The 18,717-nt window shown below is 41.6% G+C and overlaps 1 protein-coding gene across 3 annotated transcripts in view; it reads right to left on the bottom strand.

The window, feature by feature from the left end:
• LAMB4 (laminin subunit beta 4) overlaps positions 1–18,717 on the bottom strand; it is a 108,073-nt gene that overhangs the window by 39,816 nt on the left and 49,540 nt on the right. For 2 of the 3 annotated variants that reach the window (XM_030932777.1, XM_030932778.1), the window contains exons 15-23: positions 18,414–18,599; positions 17,016–17,131; positions 15,753–15,873; positions 9,485–9,662; positions 7,589–7,732; positions 5,932–6,163; positions 5,342–5,499; positions 3,356–3,580; positions 2,368–2,588 (exon numbers count right to left, since the gene is read on the bottom strand). In XM_030932777.1, coding sequence (XP_030788637.1) covers positions 2,368–2,588; positions 3,356–3,580; positions 5,342–5,499; positions 5,932–6,163; positions 7,589–7,732; positions 9,485–9,662; positions 15,753–15,873; positions 17,016–17,131; positions 18,414–18,599 — 1,581 coding nt within the window. Of the gene's footprint in view, positions 1–2,367; positions 2,589–3,355; positions 3,581–5,341; positions 5,500–5,931; positions 6,164–7,588; positions 7,733–9,484; positions 9,663–14,364; positions 14,761–15,752; positions 15,874–17,015; positions 17,132–18,413; positions 18,600–18,717 lie in introns of those variants that run through there. The other variant, XM_030932779.1, reaches the window with a different exon arrangement.

The raw sequence follows: 18,717 nt of genomic DNA, 5'->3' as shown, positions 1-18,717 counted from the left end.
GTTGGTGGCTGCAGGTGTGGGGAATGGAGGGGAGCTTATAAAACAGGCACGGCCGTCCAGTGTCCAGATCTTGGTTTCTAACACCGTTCTCTAGTAAAGGAATCAGTGTTCCTTAGATAAATAGCTGATTCTAGGACTAGGGCAGAGAATACATAAGATGAGCCTGGAACATTTTGCAGTGCCAGAAAGTAAGGAATGCTTTTAAAAACTCTACAGTATTGGCCTATGTCAAAGGGACACAGGAGCCACTGAGAGATCTTCCAGTGACCAAAGCTGGAACAATTTGAACTATAAAATAAAGTAGTGTTGGACTATCCCCAAAAGTATAAATATCCATGAGTCCATGCTGATATAAATAAACGGTCGAATGAATGAATAAACGTAAGACAACAGACAAATCTCCAGTACAGAAGAATTCCAATGATTCGTGGAGATACTCTGTCTTTGAGGAGGAAAAGCATAGCTCCCTACTCCTTAAGTAGGTTGTACATAGTGACTTCCTTCCATAGAGCACAGTAGAAAAAGGAGGAAAAAGAGTAACTTGATGATATAACAACCTGACAAACACTGCTTCAGCCAGGTAACCAAAATTCACATTAACAGTGATAAGTCATGTTAATAATATGTACCCTTAATAGGATGTGATGAGAGTGGCACTTGACCTCTCTGGTGTTTTCAGAACCTATAAACCCAGTCTAATCATGAGAAGAATATCAGATAAATTTGAATTGAGCGACATTCTACAAAATAAGGAAGGCCTAAGAAACTATCGCAGCCAAGAGGAGCCTAAGGAAATAAGATGACTAAATATAATGTGTTCTGAATGGACTCCTGGAACAGGAAAAGGACATTAGCTAAAAATTAAGGAAATCTGACTAAATTTGTTAGCAATAATGTATCCATATTGATTAATAGTGACAAATGTTACTAAATTAATATAAGGTGTTAATAATAGAAGAAACTGGGTATGGGGTTTATTTTCTCTGTTCTATCTTTACAACTTCACAAATGTATTCTAAAAAGCTTATTTTTAAAAAGGTATGTTGTGGGGGCTGGGTGTCGTGGCTCATGCCTGTAATCCCAACACTCTGGGAGGCTGAGGTGGGTGGATCACTTAAGATCAGGAGTTTGACACCAGCCTGGCCAACATGGTGAAACCCTGTCTCTACTAAGAATACAAAAATTAGCAGGGCATGGTGGCGGGTGCCTGTAATCCCAGCTACTCAGGAAGCTGAGGCAGGAGAATTGCTTGAACCTAGGAGGCGGAGGTTGCAGTGAGCCAAAATCATGACACTGCACTTAGGCCTGGGCCACAGAGCAAGACTCTTGTCTCAAAAAAAAAAAAAAAAAAGATATGGTGTTTATGTGGGTTGGTGGATGAGGATTGGAGAGAAAGGAAAAGAAGAGAAGGAAAAACACATTCTCCATATAAGAACTACCTTCAAAAGATTTGACCTTTGAATAATAGGTTGAATAGTAGAGCTGAAATAGGAGGTGAGCCATGCTTACTAATTGAAAAGACTCCAGTTACTTAAATTTGCATTTTCATTCCAATTAAATCCTGATCCCTATATTGTGAATTTGGCTTTTTCTAACATTTCTTGTCATTGTTTTTACCCTTTTCCCCCTAAACTCTATTAATGTGAAAATCATTTCAAAGAATAGATTAAGCCAAAACACAAAAACCAAAACAACTGCCAAAAAAACTAAGCATGATATTAACAAATAGTTTTTTTCCCACAGGTAATGTTATCCTCATTACAAATTCTGTGCTCATTGGTTTATTGACTGAAAAATCACACATGCATCTATCTATGTCGTATTAGTTGTATATGAAACATTGAAGATTTGCTCCTGGTACACATGCCTACATTCTTAAGACATGATTGATGCCAGTCTGGAAGTCAAGAAGACTTCTTATTTTACCCATATGTAAAGCAATTGGTGAGCAATAGGAAACAACAGCTCAGTTTTTTAAATGGACTTGTGGGTTTTGAAGGTATCTGTTTATTTTCATTCTGATTAATAATCTCTTCTGATTAACTATTTCGTAGGTCTTCCCTATGATTACATGTATGAAATAGTGAAAGGTGAGGTTGATGTCTGTGTTCCATTGTGTATGAATTCTGACTTCTTCAGTCACAGAGAGAAAACTGAAGTAGGCGAAGCTGAACTTTGAGATGCTCATTCTCTTTTTTTGGTTTTCATTCCTTGATAGAGGCTGACTCCATCCCCTGTAAGGCCAATCCTGTTTAAATGCACGAATTAACAACAGTACATAAAAGAAACTTTCTTTACACATTTAGAAACCATGTCTCACTATCAATCCTTACTCTGAGTGCACTAGTAAGTTTTAAAGTATCTTGCCTGGTCACAGTGGCTACTTTGAGAGGTCCTAGGGTCACAGTCACATGACTGACATCCTCTGCCATGAATCAGATTCCAGTATCCATCAGCACAACGATCACAGGCCAGGCCTGTGACATTCGGCAGACAAGGGCATGCACCAGTGACAGGGTCACAGAGGCAAGCTCCCCCACCAGGGGCACACTCCGCGGGACTCACGCCAGAAGCATGGCAGGAGCATCCTGGGATGATAAAACCATCATCAGAGGTAAATTCAATGATAAATCTGGCATTTAGCAAACCATACAAAGAGCATTTTAGACCTGGATGTATCATTTCTCCAAGGGGCTCAAAGAACAAACACCTTATAATAGTAAGTAATTTACCGAAGAATCTAAGCAGGTTGAACACATTTAATGGTTTCCGATCTCCCCAAATGGCAAGTTCATGTGGTGGAACTTGTGCCAAGAGCTCACAGTTAGGATGCCTAAAAATCTTATTTTTCCCTCAAGCCACTCACCAAAGTTCCATTTATTTAAATGACTTGAAAACAATGGTTCACTTATACATTACAGTCACTTGACGAGTTTGTTACAATGCAGATTCCTGGGCTTCACTCCCAGAGATTCTGACTCAGTGGGTTTGAAGTATAGCCTAGGAATATGCATGTTAATACACCTCACCTCCCCACTGCTCTGGCACTGGTGAACTGCAGACTAAACTCTGAGAAACAACGCTTTGAATCCACGAGGACAGGTATTTCAGGCAACAGACACAAAAGGCAAACTAACAACACTAGTGAGAACATTGTGGCTGCATCTGAGAATACTAGTGGTTGCTTTGCACTAATTTCTGTTGATGAGTTCAGTACAACAGCCCTATCACCTAGTGGGTGCTGCTTTTGCCTGCTGGGACTGGCCTAACTGAAATGAGCACGGGAGAGTTGACAACACACTTACAAGCTGTCACTCAGCTGACACATTTCGCCCCGGGAGTTTTGCAGACTTACTTCTGCAGGTCTGATTTAGGGCTGATCCATAGTGACCTGGTTTGCAGAGCTGGCAGTTTGCACCCTGAGTGTTGTGCAAACATCGAAGGCACTCCCCTGTTACCCGGCTGCAGGACTCTGGATCGGTTACATCTATATTGTTGTTGCAGGGACATGGTTGGCAAGGTGCTCCTGAAATTCTTGGATTTCCATAGAAACCAGTAGAGCATTCTCCACACTGAGTACCTGAAAGACAGGGGGAGGAAAAGGAATGGGGTGAGGTGTCAGTGTTGGGAGAGAGGAGGAGATCAATGTCCTAAATAGAAAACTATTGGGCTCCTCAAGGAATAATGAGAAATCCCACATTCGGGGTGAATAAGGAAAAGTGTTCTAAGTGAAACAAAACCTTCATTTTCATCATTATTCATTTAGAGAACAAAATAATTATTTGGCACTCAAAAGTGTTTGGTGGAGAATGGATTCCAGGCTTTCTTCAAATACCATGGAGCTGTGGGCTCAGGATTTCTAGATCCTTATATAATCAGCATCACACTAGCGTGCCCCAGGACCCAAGACTAATCTCAGCCCCTGTTCTCCTGGGGCAACCCACTCTCAGGTGATCCTAGAGTCACCTAAGGTGAAAATAAAGCAGGCCTGAAGGGAAAGTCCCAAACAGCAATAGCTGTCACTTCTAGAAGTGAAGATGAGCAAGAGCAGTTTTCATGACATATGAGCCCTTGAGGGTGTTTCTATTAAGCAGTCTGGAGGAACCACTTTTCTTTTCAACACTCTTTACCCTTGCAACCATGAGATGACTGCAGCTTTTTAGGTGCCCAAACTGTGGCTCCACTCTCCACATTTTGGTTCATCCCACTTGGAAATGTTCATTTAGCCCAAATGTGGTCTCAGTTCTTAAAAACTGACCAAACACACCAAACTGTGCATGGAAAAGAGGCTGCAAGGGAAGAGGTGAGAATTAACTGTTGACCTTAGATGTAACAAATGAGGGGAAAATCAGGCATGTAATTTATTATCATGATGGTAATTATCATTAATATTGCCATATGTTCTACATATCATTAAATCAAATAGACTTCATAAGTTACCTTCTTGTTTGTAGTAAACATTCACACTCATGTTTAAATACCTTTTTTTTTTTTTCAATTTAGAGAGAGGGTCTTGCTCTGTTGCACAGGCCCCAGGCTGGAGTGTAGTGGCATAATCAGAGCTCATTGTAACCATGAACTCCTGGGCTCAAGTGATCCTCTTGCCTCAGTCTCCCCAGTACCTAGGACTACAGATGCAATCCATCATGTCTAGCTAATTTTTAAAATTTGTTTGTGGAGACAGGGTCTTGCTTTGTGGCCCAGGCTGGTCTTGAATTCCTGGCCTCAAGTAATCCTCCCTCACCCACTTCCCAGCCTTCCAAAGTACTGGGATTACAAGTGTGAGCCACTGTGCCTAGCCCTCTTAAAGTCTTTAACATTTTTAATTGTGCAAGAGATACATGTTTTGAATTAAGACTTCAGTGATGTCTGTAGAATGCCCAAATATTGTTTCAAGATATCTGAAAAAATTAGTAATGTCTATGAAATATCAAATTGAATATTTGAAATTATGCAAAGAAGCATTTGACTAATTCCATTTATTTTTTAGTTGCTTGTTATATATAGTATATATGCTACTTTATCACATTTATATCTTACTTAACATATGATAATTTTATTTTAAATAAATTAATTGATTTGGTCTCATTTGGTCAATTAATTTTCTAGAACATTATTTGCAAACAATTATAGCTCAGTGGCCAATGAGTTTTAATTGTCATTGGTTTGTGAATCATTCAAATTCTTTGTTCAATAAAGCAGCAATTTATCACATTGTGTCTTCTTACCATTTCTGCACCACACATTTGTCCAAGATCGATAAGTCATGAATATATGATCATTTTACAGATTATAGTGTGGGATAAAGAGAAAAAATTGCATCAAGCACTATAACACATACCCGTATAACCTTGAAGACAATTGCAGATTACATCTGAGCTCCACAGATTCTGATAACAGAAATGGGCAAAATACTGATTGCTTGAGGGATCATCTGGACACAGGCAAGGACGACAGGGCTGTCCTGAAGAAGGATTTCCATAGTAACCATCAATACACCTGTCAAGACAATTTCCTTTCACCAAAATGTTCCCAGGAAAAGATCACATTAGCCAATGAGGATTTGCTATGCTTTAAAACAGTGCAACTCTGAAAACTGAATATTTTAGAAGACGTTCATTTGCCCTGCAAAACGACTTTTGGTTTCAAATCGAAAGTCTCAAGGCATGGTCAATTAAACTCTATGTAATAGCACTCAATTTACATGTCACATTTGAGGAACATAGAAAGTAACATGCCAGGCAAATGTGTGTTATTGATTTAATCCAACATTTTCTGGCTCGTAAGATGATTTTGAAGGATGAGAAAACAATGATCTCCCCCACCTTTAACAGTCCTCCCTCCCGCACTTCTCTACTCAATGGACCTCCATTAGGAGACTGGAACAAAGTATCAAAAACCTGAAAGTTAAAGTGCATATGAATTCCATACCTTTCACAGTTTCTGCCAGTTGTAAAGCCTCCACAATTGAAGCATGACCCCGTCTCAGGATCACAAAGTTCAGCAAACCCATTACAAGGGCAAGGGCGGCAGCTGGGAAATCCAAAGTAGCCTGCCAGGCAGCGATCACAGCGGCGGCCAGATACCTCTCCATGGCAGGGGCACTGCCCTGTTACTAGGTCACACACAGTGTCCTTTGATCCTTGAGGATGGCAGTGACATGCTGGATAAAGCAAAGAGAAGTATGCTGGGGCGGGGATGAGTGGTGTGTGGTGGTGAAAGAGTTACAGTTCTGGTGTCGCATTTCCTGTCCCAAGCCTGGTGAACCAAGTAAGAATGTAACGTGCTTAGGACAGAGCTTATAATGAGTTCCAGGTAAACGTTAAATAACAACTCACTGAGTCACTGGATAAACAGTATGTTGCGAACAATTGGGTCTCATGAACATTTGTTGTTTATACAGAGAAACCAAACAAGTAACATGTTTTTAATGACTTAAACTTCCATATATCTTAGGTATATTAATAAAACCTCTAGTATTAATATTATAGTATTAATATAGTATATATAAATACTATACTATAATAATGGTATAGTATTAATATAACCTCTAGATTATAAACCATGTAAGAACCCATCTTAACAAGGTCAGAGTTTTCTTTTTCCTAGACGAGATGGGAGAGGCCCAATCCTTTTCTGATAAATTGTTGAATCCCTTGAGCCAATCTTCCCTGTGCCAAAATGTGATGCCAGTTTATTTGATAGGGTGGCGCATGGAAGAAATGTTTGTTCCTTTGTCTAGATCCCTTTGTGTATCTCAGGCATTTTGAAACTTTTTTTTAAAAGAAAAGAAAAGAAAAGAAAGCAATGATGGGTCCAGTGATGGGCTGGGTAGGCGGCCACGCCCAAGCAGTGCCCAGGAAGGGGAACCATCTCTCTGAATTATGACGGAAAAGATATGTTTCCCTACTTGGAAAGGAAATTAACCTACCTGTAGGTTTTCATGGTTCCTAAGCTAGGAATCTGAGGGAACAGTATTTTCACTAATGATTTACACTGTGAAGATAGAACGATATACCTGAACATTATAGCCATGAGAGCTGGATTGCCAGCTGCGGATGAAGCCCCATCTAAACCCTTATCAATGAGTGACTTATGAACTGAGTTACAAGGCTGTTTGCAAACCTCGCATCAGAAAGGGTGATACCCTCATTGGGAGAAGTCTTGTCTGTGGTGGCAGCATTGTCCATTTCTTGACTCCCCAATCGTATCATTGTTTTAGCCTTTCCAGCCACTGGGCTCGTGAACTAGATCCTCAAGCTGGCTTTGCCAGCTCCCTTCATGGTGCTCCACATTTTACCTTAACCATCCATTTGATACAGACTGCAAACTTCCAGAGGCATGGACTATGCCTTGTTCATTACTCTCAGTTCCTAATGCAGCTCTGCCTACAGTCAGGGCCCATTGATGAATGGATGAATGAAGTGTAGCAAAAAAAATGTTCAGTATATTTTATCTACATAGATAGTCTGAATAATGTAGTCAAGTTTCCAATCTCTCCCCTTAAAAACTCCCCCCATAACTTTGCCTGCTGTCAAAATGTCAAGACTGTGAGCAAGTGTTTCCCCTGGTGTGTTTTGCTACGTACGGTGACAGCCATGATGCCCCAAACCATAGCTTCCGGTTGAGCACCTATCACAGCAGCGCCCGACCACAAGAGGTTTACACTGGCACTGGCCTCCAAGTCGGCTGCAGCTGGATCCGACTGAGCCCTGGGGGTGACACTTGCAGGCTGCAAGGAACAAAGGAAGGGAGGTAGAAATGAATGAAGAGGCAGAGAAGCACCTCACCTTTTTAGTAGCTATAGTTTCCCTCTCCCTCATTAAAGACCTCTTTAACACTCAACTCCCTCATCTGTTAAACAGGGATAATATAAGATCTGCCTTGTGGGGCTGTTGTATGGATAAAAGGAAATAAGGTCTGTGAAGTACTTAGAACAGTGCTGGTACATAGGGTGCTCAATTAACATTACTTAACAAGTTAACAGACTTAAAATTGGTTTTAAATAATTATTCTAATGTAATGAATACTATTGGCACTTTTTTTTTTTTTTTTTTTGAGATGGAGTCTCGCTCTGTCGCCCGGGCTGGAGTGCAGTGGCCGGATCTCAGCTCACTGCAAGCTCCGCCTCCCGGGTTTACACCATTCTCCTGCCTCAGCCTCCCTAGTAGCTGGGACTACAGGCGCCCGCCACCTCGCCCGGCTAGTTTTTTTGTATGTTTTTTAGTAGAGATGGGGTTCTTAATATTTCAATTCCTGATGTTCTACATTGGTGCTGAATTTTACCTACTATTTTATTTATTTTTTAGAGACAAGGTCTCACTCTGTTGCTGGAGTGGTGTGATCTTAGCTCACTGCAGCCTTGAATTCCGGGGCTTAAGCAATCCTCCTGCCTCAGCCTCCCATGTAGCTAGGGCTACAGGTATCTGCCACCATACCCCTTACTAGTTTTTTGTTTGTTTGTGTTTTGTTTTTTTGAGACTGAGTCTCGTTCTATGGCCCAGGCTGGAGTGCAGTAGTGCGATCTTGGCTCACTGCTACCTCTGCCTCCCCAGTTCAAGTGATTTTCATGCCTCAGCCCCCTGAGTAGCTATGATTACAGGCACACACCATCACACCTGGCTAATTTTTGTATTTTTAGTAGAGATGGTCTGTCACCATTTTGGCCAGGCTGGTCTTGAACTCTTGACCTCAAACAATCTGCCTGCCTCGGCCTCCCAAAGTGCTGGAATTACAGGTGTGAGCCACCATGACCAGCCCCCCTTACTAGTTTTTTATTTCCCCCTATTCCATATATTTCATGAGATGGTGGGTACCCTGAACTCATAGCTCTGGCCTAAGGGAAAAAGCATTTGCCTGACATTCAGGAAGCCTCGACTCTCACTGTAGCTGTCACTCTATAGCCACGCTTCTCAACTGAAGGATGATTTTGTCCCTCAGGTGACATTTGACAAAGTTTGGAGACACTTTTGGATGTCACAACTAGGGGAGGGCAGTACTGGTATAAGATCTGTAGGGCTGCTGTTAAACACCTGATAGTGCATAGGGCAGGCCCCTGCAGCAAAGAATTATCCAGCTCAAAATTTTAGTAGTGCTGAGGGAGAAAAACCCTTCCATAGCTAAATGAAATGGGCAAGTTACATACAGATTTTGGGCTCCAATATGCTCATTTATTAAATGAATATTTTGGGATTAAAGAAGATGTCTGGAGTTCCTTCCAGCCCTAGAATTCCAAATGAATATTTTAGGACCCTTGTTCCAGCCATCTAGCCTACAAATGCTGCTGCAAAGCTTCTCTTTTACACACTCACTGTACTGTGCATTATGATTCCAACACATCAGCAGACCGCTCTGTGTATCTAATTATTGAGTGATGGATATTTTGGTTGTTGTTTGGAGTGGATGCTAACATAAATTGATTTGCTCTAAAAAGCATTTGTATGGATGTCAGTGCTTCAGTAGAGCTCATTAAACAGATACATACCCACAGCCCCATCATGCAGCTTGGCGGACATGCTGATGATCAGCCTTTCACAGGCACCCGGGAGCACTTGAGGTCCCATTGCTGAGGCAATTTCAACACAGTTGTGAAGCTGATACTCATCTAAGTCCTGCTTGCTGCAGAAATTCTCCAATGAATTGATTTGGGGAATAAGGCCAAGCTTTTGAAAGAATGCAAAAAGACTTAACATTCAAACTATCTGCTGTGTAAGCACATGCCGTTACCTCCTTACTACACAGAGGAAACAGACCCCAGCAAAAGGCCTGGAGGTTCCTACTACCTGCCGCCCAAATTCCAGGTTCTCAAGTCTTACCACCCATCCATGACATTTAGTGCTAAAAAAAGAAGAGGTATTGGAGTGGAAGAGGTATCCCATTGGTAAATCCTTTAACCTCACAAAACTCTTCTGCAAATTATGCTTTTCTTTGCTCTCTTCCTCTCAACTCACATTTAAATGTGCTCAAGTGTCTCCCATCTGTAAAATCACCTCCTCAATTGCACATATTCCTCTTGCCACTGCCCTGTCTCTGCACTTTGACTTCTTGATAGCCAAATTTCTTAAACAATCATTTCCTTGCCATCACCCGTGCCTCATCTCCCGTTCACCCCCCAAACCAATGCAATACTTCTCCCCTACCCCATCCCTAAATGTTAGAGTTCCTCAGGGTTCTCTCATCAGCCCCCTCCTAACTCCACACCTACTTCCTAGGTGATCTTGGCCACACTGGGCCACCGTCTAAATGGGTGCCAGCATCTGAATTTACATCTCCTGTGCCCCTGTCAGTCGTGGGCTCCAGATCTGCACTGATATCTAATGCCTATTAGTTGCCCCACAGGCACTGCAAAACAAACATGCCTGAACTCCACTTTCCTTTCTGTGCTTATTCTTGGTAAACAATGCCACCATCTGCCAAGTTGCTCAGTGGAGAAAACTGAGGGAGGTCATCTTTGACACCTGCCTCTTTGCTATCAACACTCTTGCCTAACGCACGTCCCCCACACATCAAATCACAAGCCTGGCCAGTTCCTCCTCTTAGATGTTTCTAGGGTGCATTTATGGCTCTTTGTTCCCCTGCCACTTCCCTAATTCAGGCCACCTGGATGATTATAGTGGCAACCAAACAGATGGCCCAGTGTCCACTCTTGCCACAACCAATCAATTTTCTACACTAAAGTCAGAGTGATCCTTTTAAATGCCGTTTGTCCAGATAATCTCCTTCTTAAAACTTTCCGGTGCCTTCCCATTGCCTCAGGATAAAAATCTGAACTTATTTTTTTTCATTTTGCTATGCTCCTCCTGCTCATCCTCTCAACCCCATGGTCCTGAATATGGGAGGTACTGCCCCTTTAGGGAGCATTTTGGAAATTCGTGGAGTGGTTTTAGTTGTCACAGCAATAGAGTGATGTTTATTACAGGTATTTAGCAGGTCACGGTCAGAAACGTGGGACATTCTCACAAAATGGCCCCTACAGCTTTTGAAAGTTCCATTGGATATTCATGAAGGAGAAAACCCTGTTTATAGTTTGAGTTGAGAACCTAACTCTATGTTTTTTAAACATGTTTACAACACACCTACTTTCATGGCTGTCTCCCCTGCAGTGATTCTATCTATGTGAGCATCTTCCTACTTCATTGCATATTCTGGTGTATTCATGCCTGTACATGCACATATTGAAGTCTGATGGTTTATTTATCCATTACTTTCCTTTTGTTTTTCTTTGTATTAATATTAGCATATTACATTGATGTTATTTGGAAGTCATGTGTGCAGGTAGGCTATAGTGCCTATGAATTTCATTTCAGGATGGTAAGGAATGTTAGAAAATATTTATAATAAAAATATTTTTAACAGTTAAAAAAGGGGGCATGGGGTTGGGTCAGATGAGGCTGAGAACCACTGCGAGAGTCACACTGAGCTTTTTGGGTCTGTGCCCTGTCACAGTTCCCAGGACCTCTAACCCCATGCTCTCATTGCCTGGTTGTCTGTGTCTCCCCTTTAATGAATAAGAACCGGGGTGGCAGGGATAGTGCATGTTTTGTTTATGCCTATGCCTACCACAGTGTCTAATTTATAGTAGGTGCTTCATAAAAAATTGTTCAGTAAAGAATATTTACAGGTCTACTACTGTATTCTTAAGTTGATATGAAAATGATTCTGTGCTCTCCAAACACAAACCAAGTGGGGAGAAATGAAGAAGAAAGCTAGATAGGCTGGGGCTGGGGATGAGGGCAGCCAACCAGAGATTATTGACAGCTCTTCGTCTGAGCCATTGAGAGTTGGCCATTCTGGGAACTAAGAAGATGGACCAGATGACAAGAGTCCCTGTCAGCTATACGATATTTTTTTTTTTTTTTTTAGATGGAGTCTTGCTCTGCCACCCAGGTCTGGAGTGCAGTGGTGTGACCTCGGCTCACTGAAACCTCTGCCCCCGGGTTCAAGTGATTCTCCTGCCTTGCCTCAGCCTCCCCAAGTAGCTGTGACTACAGGCAAATGCCATCATGCCCAGCTAATTTTTGTAATTTTAGTAGAGACGTGGTTTTGCCATGTTGGCCAGGCTGGTCTCGAACTCCTTATGTCAGGTGATCTGCCCACCTCAGCCTCCCAAAGTGCTGGGATTACAGGCATCAGCCACCGCACCTGGCCATGGATTTTGTAATGCCATGATTCACTTCTTCTACTAGAAACTTTTAAGGACTTTACGTTTACCAAGTATATTCCATTCCATGGTTTAAAAAGAAGAATGGCAGTTTTATATTCTAGAATGCCTAATATATTTTTGACTCTAAACACAGTTTTATAAATGCACATACCATGTAATCTGGGTAACTGAAAACAAATTTCAGTGATCTCACAGTGCTTGCCAAACAAAAGGCATTTATGCAGAAGGAGCACTGTGGTTAAACAAAGGTTTCCTTTGACCAAAGGTAATGTCCCCTGGTCTTAGATGCAAATGTTAATCTGGCTGCAGAAAAGAATCAACTTTGAAAGGGCTGCATCCCAAGCAGTCAAGTATCTTATCTTCCCACAGCAACAAAATTGGTTGTATGGCATTAATCATGTTAGTCAGTAACAACGAAATGTGCAAGGACTTTCTCCTCCTGGACATTTTGGGTCAGAGACCACAGTGCACACTGTAGGTGCCCGGCTTAGGTCTGCCTTGGCAGGCTGGTGTACTCTTCCTGTAGCGGGTGTGACACTGGCTCCTTAAGCCTCACAGCTGTTCCCTTCTTCAGAAAACTGCACTCACCCACCTGGTCCAGGGGTCTATGCACTCACGGTGGGGCGGATGGTGGTGGTGATGAACCTGCAGCTGGGCATATATAAGGCACCCCTTTGCCTCCAGGGAGGTTCAACTGTGTGGTGCAATCCAGGCTCCAGAGCTCCAGGTGGGATCAGCCTGAGGCCACACTTCAGTGGAGATTACATCCTTGCTTGGTTCCTTCTCCTGTCCTCCCCTATTTTCCTCACTCCTCTCCTCTCAGGAACATACCCTCAGTAAATCACATCAACCCGAGTCCCTGTCTCAGCTTCCGCTTTAGGGAATCTGACCTAAAACAAGTCTGGGCCTCTTCCAAGATTTCTGACAGTTACCAATTATGGGTTATTCTCTTAACTTTTATTCATGCTTCAGGTTTTCCAGAGTTATATGTAAGAGAATGAGTGATTGAAAACTAATCGAATCCAATATTTTATTTTATTTATTTTTTTGAGACAGAGTCTTGCTCTGTCACCCAGGCTGGATTGCAGTGGCACGATCTCGTCTCATCGCAACCTCTGCCTCCCAGGTTCAAGCGATTCTTGTGTCTCAACCTCCTGAGTAGCTGGGACCACAGGCATGTGCTATCACACCTGACTAATTTTTGTATTTTCAATAGAGACGGGATTTCACCATGTTGCCTAGTTTGATCTTGAATACCTGGCCTCAAGTGGTCTGCTTGCCTCAGTCTCCTAAAGTGCTGGGATTATGGGTGTGAACCACCATGCCCCGCCTAAATGCAATATTTTAAAATTAATTCCAAATTATTTACTTATTGCATCTATCAAACATCATTGTAATGATTTTATATACAAGTATTTCTTCTGTATTAGGCTGAGAATTATTTTTTAATAAGGAACCATATTTTACACCCCAGGACCAGCATACTTCCTGGCCCATATATACTCAGTGAATGAGTGGATAATTTAGATGAATACCTTTAGTACAGCATCAAGTGATAATCTTTGGAATTTACAAAGTTTAGAAATATTTAGGACATAGATTTAAAAATCAAGGTATATCGACTGTTATAAATTTGAGTTTCCTGATTATTATAATAACAGTAATATCCCTTAGTGATCTAGGACTTCATTAGTTTCTTCCTTTCTCTTTAATTTGCTAGGGTTCCCATTTTTTGGCATTTTCTCCCCAAATTAAACCTATCGGATTTGATTTTCTTCCCTTTGTAACTCATATGTTGGTTAATGAGTGCGGTTCTATTTAAAACTCCTCAGTGGAGAAATGGATTATACGGTTAGGGAAATCATGACAGTTTAAAATTCCCAATTAAACTTTCCAGTTGTTTCTACTTTCTACTTTATTTCTACTATAATATGGTAGAATCTACCAGGTAGATAGATCCTCTCACCTGAACTGTTACAGAACTCTCTAGGTACAGGATTTATAACACCTTTGATTATGGTTGCCAGATGAAATGTGGCTGTAAAGTCTCTGTGCAACTACTAAACTCTGCCTTTTAGCTTGAAAGCAGCCATAGATAATATATAAACAAACGGGACTGGCTGTGGCCCAGGAAAACTTTGTTGGGCTGTACTTTGCCAATAAAGTCATGATATTAGAAGATTCTCACAAATATGCAGAAATGCAATTTTAGTAAAGAAATTTTATTTTTATCCATGAAATTACTTTTTAAAAATCTCACACAATTCTATACAATTCTGTTGAAGTTGGGATGAAACTGGTACCTTCATACAGTACTAACGATCTTAAAAATTAATTGGGAAGGCTGGGCACAGTGGCTCATGCCTATAATCCCAGCACTTTGGGAGGCCGAGGCAGGCAGATCATCTGAAGTCAGGAGTTTGAGACCAGCCTGACCAATGTGGTGAAACCCCATCTCTACTAAAAATACAAAAATTAGCCAGGTGTGGTGGCGTGCGCCTATAATCCCAGCTACTCGAGAGGCTAAGGCAGGAGAATTGCTTGCACTCAGGAGGCAGAGGTTGCAGTGAGCCAAGATCATGCCACTGCACTGCAGCCTGGGTGACAGAGAAGATTCCGTCTCAAAAAAGAAAAACAAATTTAATTGGGGAATATGTTCCAGAAAATATTTTGACAAATTATTTCAAGAGCCATAACACCTTAGGTAAAGTAGGACAATATTTTAAAGTATTTTTAAAAATATGTATCAAATATACATAGTAGTAATATATATCAAATATATGTATATTTCAAATGTATCAAATATACATATGTATCAAACATGTATCAAATACACATAGTAGTAAAAAATAGAAGCAACTTATATGACCAGGAATAGGGAAAATAGATAAGTAACTTAAGTAAATCTACTCAATGCCCAACTCTGCCCAGGGACAAGCCTGGGTCTGAAGGGCTGCGCAGAGTAAGAAGTTTAGAAGGAATGCCAGTCGCCCCACTCTGTGGGGGAAAGACGCTGGAAGAAGTCACTCAGGAAATGTTATGCATGGTTTCTAAAGATAAGAAGACAGCATACATACCATAAGAAAATGCTTGTGATGAAGTGTGAGGTGAAAAAAATTGGCCTACAACATTGTATAAGCACTCTGATTTCAATGATACAAAAGTGTAGGATGTATAAAATGGGAACTTAGAAAATGATAATGATTAGTGTGGTTGGATTTCTTCCACATATTTCCTACACCGCCAGGGTGCTGTCGTGGCTCAGGGCAGGGATGTGGAAGCAGGCAGGGTGGCTCTGATTCTGAACTCCTCACTCACTAGCTCTGTGACCCCGTGCCTCTGTTCTATCACCTGTAAAATTATGAAAGTGCCTACCACACAGGGTTTCTGTGATTAAAGAATATGTAAAATACTCCAAACCATTACTGGGACATACTGTTATATAAAATTTGCAAATGCTATTAGGTGGCTTTTATAATTGAGCAAACACATTTACATTTTTTAAGAAGTATTTCACTAATGAGTCTAAAAGTAGTTATGATGGTGCTTAGTAGCGAAGAAAGCACCCACAAAGCTCTGTGATACTTACGGAGTCCACCAGGACGTGTGAATGAGTGTGGGACTCTCCTTCCAAAGGCTGAGAAAAATAGACGTCTAAGGAATATTGTACATCTGGTTCTAAACAGATGGGTGTGGGAAGCAGCATGATTCTGTATTAAGAGAGATAAAGCAAAAATTCAGACCACAGAAGCACAATTATATTAGCTAAATGGCCATAGTATTTGGTAGCATTGCACTTGTGCTGGGCAGTGACCCACACCGTGGCCCTGAGGCCAGTGTAGGTCTAGACCAGCACAGGTGGGTTGGTTGGATGGTAAAGTCACGTTCAGATCCTCCGTGGCTCTTCCATACGATTGTGCCAAGTATCAAAGTCTGAGAAACTATTGGCTATGGGTTGTCATGACAACTCTGGGGAAAGGATGGGACAGAGGTCCTCATCCCATCTCTCATGTTAACATCAACAGGATCTCAAAAAATCTCAAAAAAATTATTTTGCGGCAGGGCACTGCAGCTCATACCTGTAATCCCAGCACTTTGGGAGGCCGAGGTGGGCAGATCACCAAATCAGGAGTTCAAGACCACCCTGGCCAACATGGTGAAACTCCGTCTCTACTAAAGATACAAAAAGTTAGCCGGGCATGGTGGAACGCTCCTGTAATCCCAGTTACTCAGGAGGCTGAGGCAGGGGAATCACTTGAATCCAGCAGGCAGAGGTTGCAGTGAGCAGAGATCATGCCATTGCACTCTAGCCTGGGTGACAGGGCGAGACTCTGACTCAAAAAATATATATATATATATATTTTGCCACAAGTTTCTATTGGGGCAAAATCAGTGGCCTCAAAATTAGTAGGCTTTTACCTCAAAGATTCTCATCTATTGAGAGTAATCAGGCTGAAAGTTTTACTCCTATTCTTGTTGCATTTTGCTTTCTTACATTTCAAAGCCACCTGGGGACTGGAAAAGGAACACTCAAGATTTAGAGTCAGGATATCCTGGCTAGAATCCTGGTTCTGCTACACATTAGCGATGAGTTTTCGGTAAGTCATTTAAGTATTCTCCTTCTCAATTTCGTCTTCATCTGATAAAGACAAAACCTGCCGTACTGAGCTGTTATGAAGATTAAAAGTGATAATAAATGTAAAGCATAGTGTAGCACACAGTAAGTGCTTAATATATGTTACAGTTTTCTTCAGTCCTCCCCTTTCCCCACTTAGTTCCCACATACAAATTACTGATAAGTGAACAAAATTCTAAGAAGCTTTCAATGTTTGAGGACAGGTCTGAAACATACCTGGTAGCCGCTGGTAAGGCAAAAGACTGAGGCTTTGACTGTGAAGTCTTGGGTACGCAGTGCTCACTCCCTTGAGGGGGGTTCACCACGATCTGGACAGTCCAGTCAGCTGCAGACTAGACAGGCATGACATTAAGGCATGTCACTGCAAGGATGCAGGAAAATGTTTTGCACGAACACACGTATAGCTAATGGAAAGTGCATGAACTTGAATTTGCAACCCATAGGCCACTTGGCAAATAGTTTTGGAGTTGAAAGGGTCTTAGAGGTTCACTCCCAGGCCCAACTCTCTGATGCCTGAATTGTGACCCAGGCAGAAAAAGCATTGTTTCTCATGGGCTCACAGGCCTGGAAAAACTTTAGCTCTTCTGACAAGCATAATCCTTAACCCCTATTTCCCAGGAAGTTGACTCGTTTATCATGGCTCTGGATCACAGAACAAATAATAATAATTTGGAATCCTTTACAAAAGGAATCTATATATTGGGGAGATATGCAAATTTGCTCTATTCTGAAGCCTTACAGTTTGGAAAAGCTTTTTTTAAGGTGTCAGGGTCATGTTCTCTCTATAGATAAATTAATCTATATATATTTTTAAAGCCTTTCTTATCATATTCACTGAGCCAAAGTTCATTGACGTTCCTTGGCTTTCATTTGTAAGTGAGAAATAGAGAATTATGTCCTATTATGCATTTCAAGGCAGATCAGCTGCTCTGGGCATGTGATGCACCACGAGAGCCTCCAGAATGTGGTCCCTAGTGGGGCTTGGGAGCCTCTAAGACCACACTCCCCTCCAGCCATATCAAATATGTTTCAAAGGAGATGTTGAGTGGGTTTCAGATCCAAAGGAAGGTTAGGAACTATTGGTGTAAATCAACTATTTTTCTAATTTGGCTTGTATTCTGTTTTAGATATTTCTTAAAAGGCGGGCAGCAGGGGGTCTAGTAGTGGGAAACAAGAGGGGCAGTTTGCTTTTGGGCTTTCTCTTGTTGCAGGGTAAGATCCAAATGCAAACAAACGCCTCTGCTGCATCACCTGTGAGTCTGAATCTCTCCACAAGTGCTGGTTTATTAAATTTTTACAAGAAAAGTACCAGGACGGCAGGATTTGTGTTATTTTGGCTATTTTTCTTATACAAACAGTCACCACTTCCTTAAACCTGGTACCTTAAATATATAACTTCAACTGTAGCTTCTCTCCATGGGCTACAACATGCACGCATATGGCTCACTGTGCTGCTTCAATATCTTTAAGAAACCAGGTTTATAACGCTCCCCAGATGTTCCCTTTTTACAAATCCTTTTCTGATGAACCTATTCTAGCAAGGCTGAAATGGAAACATTTCAAGAATGTATTTCTGTCAGCTTTTTACCACCAAGTTGGAGAGTTAAAGGATACCTGGGTTTCATAGCGAATGGCAATGGTGAAGTCCACAGGAAAGGGAATGTTGTTGACAGCAAATCTCAAGCCAGCCCCAGGGAGAACCCTGGCAAATCCAGGTCCAGTCCATGTAACAGGGTTCCCAGGAACTGGCTCTCCTAAAACAATGTGAACAGCAGGACTCTGGCCAAAAGTCTCCGAGCCCTAAAATGGGAGAGGAATGTAAACAGCTTTGCCTACAATCAAGGCCTGAAAGAGTTCAAGAAAACCAGTCCCCCACTGCACCACCCCCTGTATTTCCTGGTGTGTATATGATTCATAT

The sequence above is a fragment of the Rhinopithecus roxellana genome, chromosome 6, assembly GCF_007565055.1.
Source record: "Rhinopithecus roxellana isolate Shanxi Qingling chromosome 6, ASM756505v1, whole genome shotgun sequence".
NCBI lineage: Eukaryota > Metazoa > Chordata > Mammalia > Primates > Cercopithecidae > Rhinopithecus > Rhinopithecus roxellana.
Note: the sequence above shows the minus strand (reverse complement) of the source record. Positions and strands in the feature narration are given on the sequence as shown.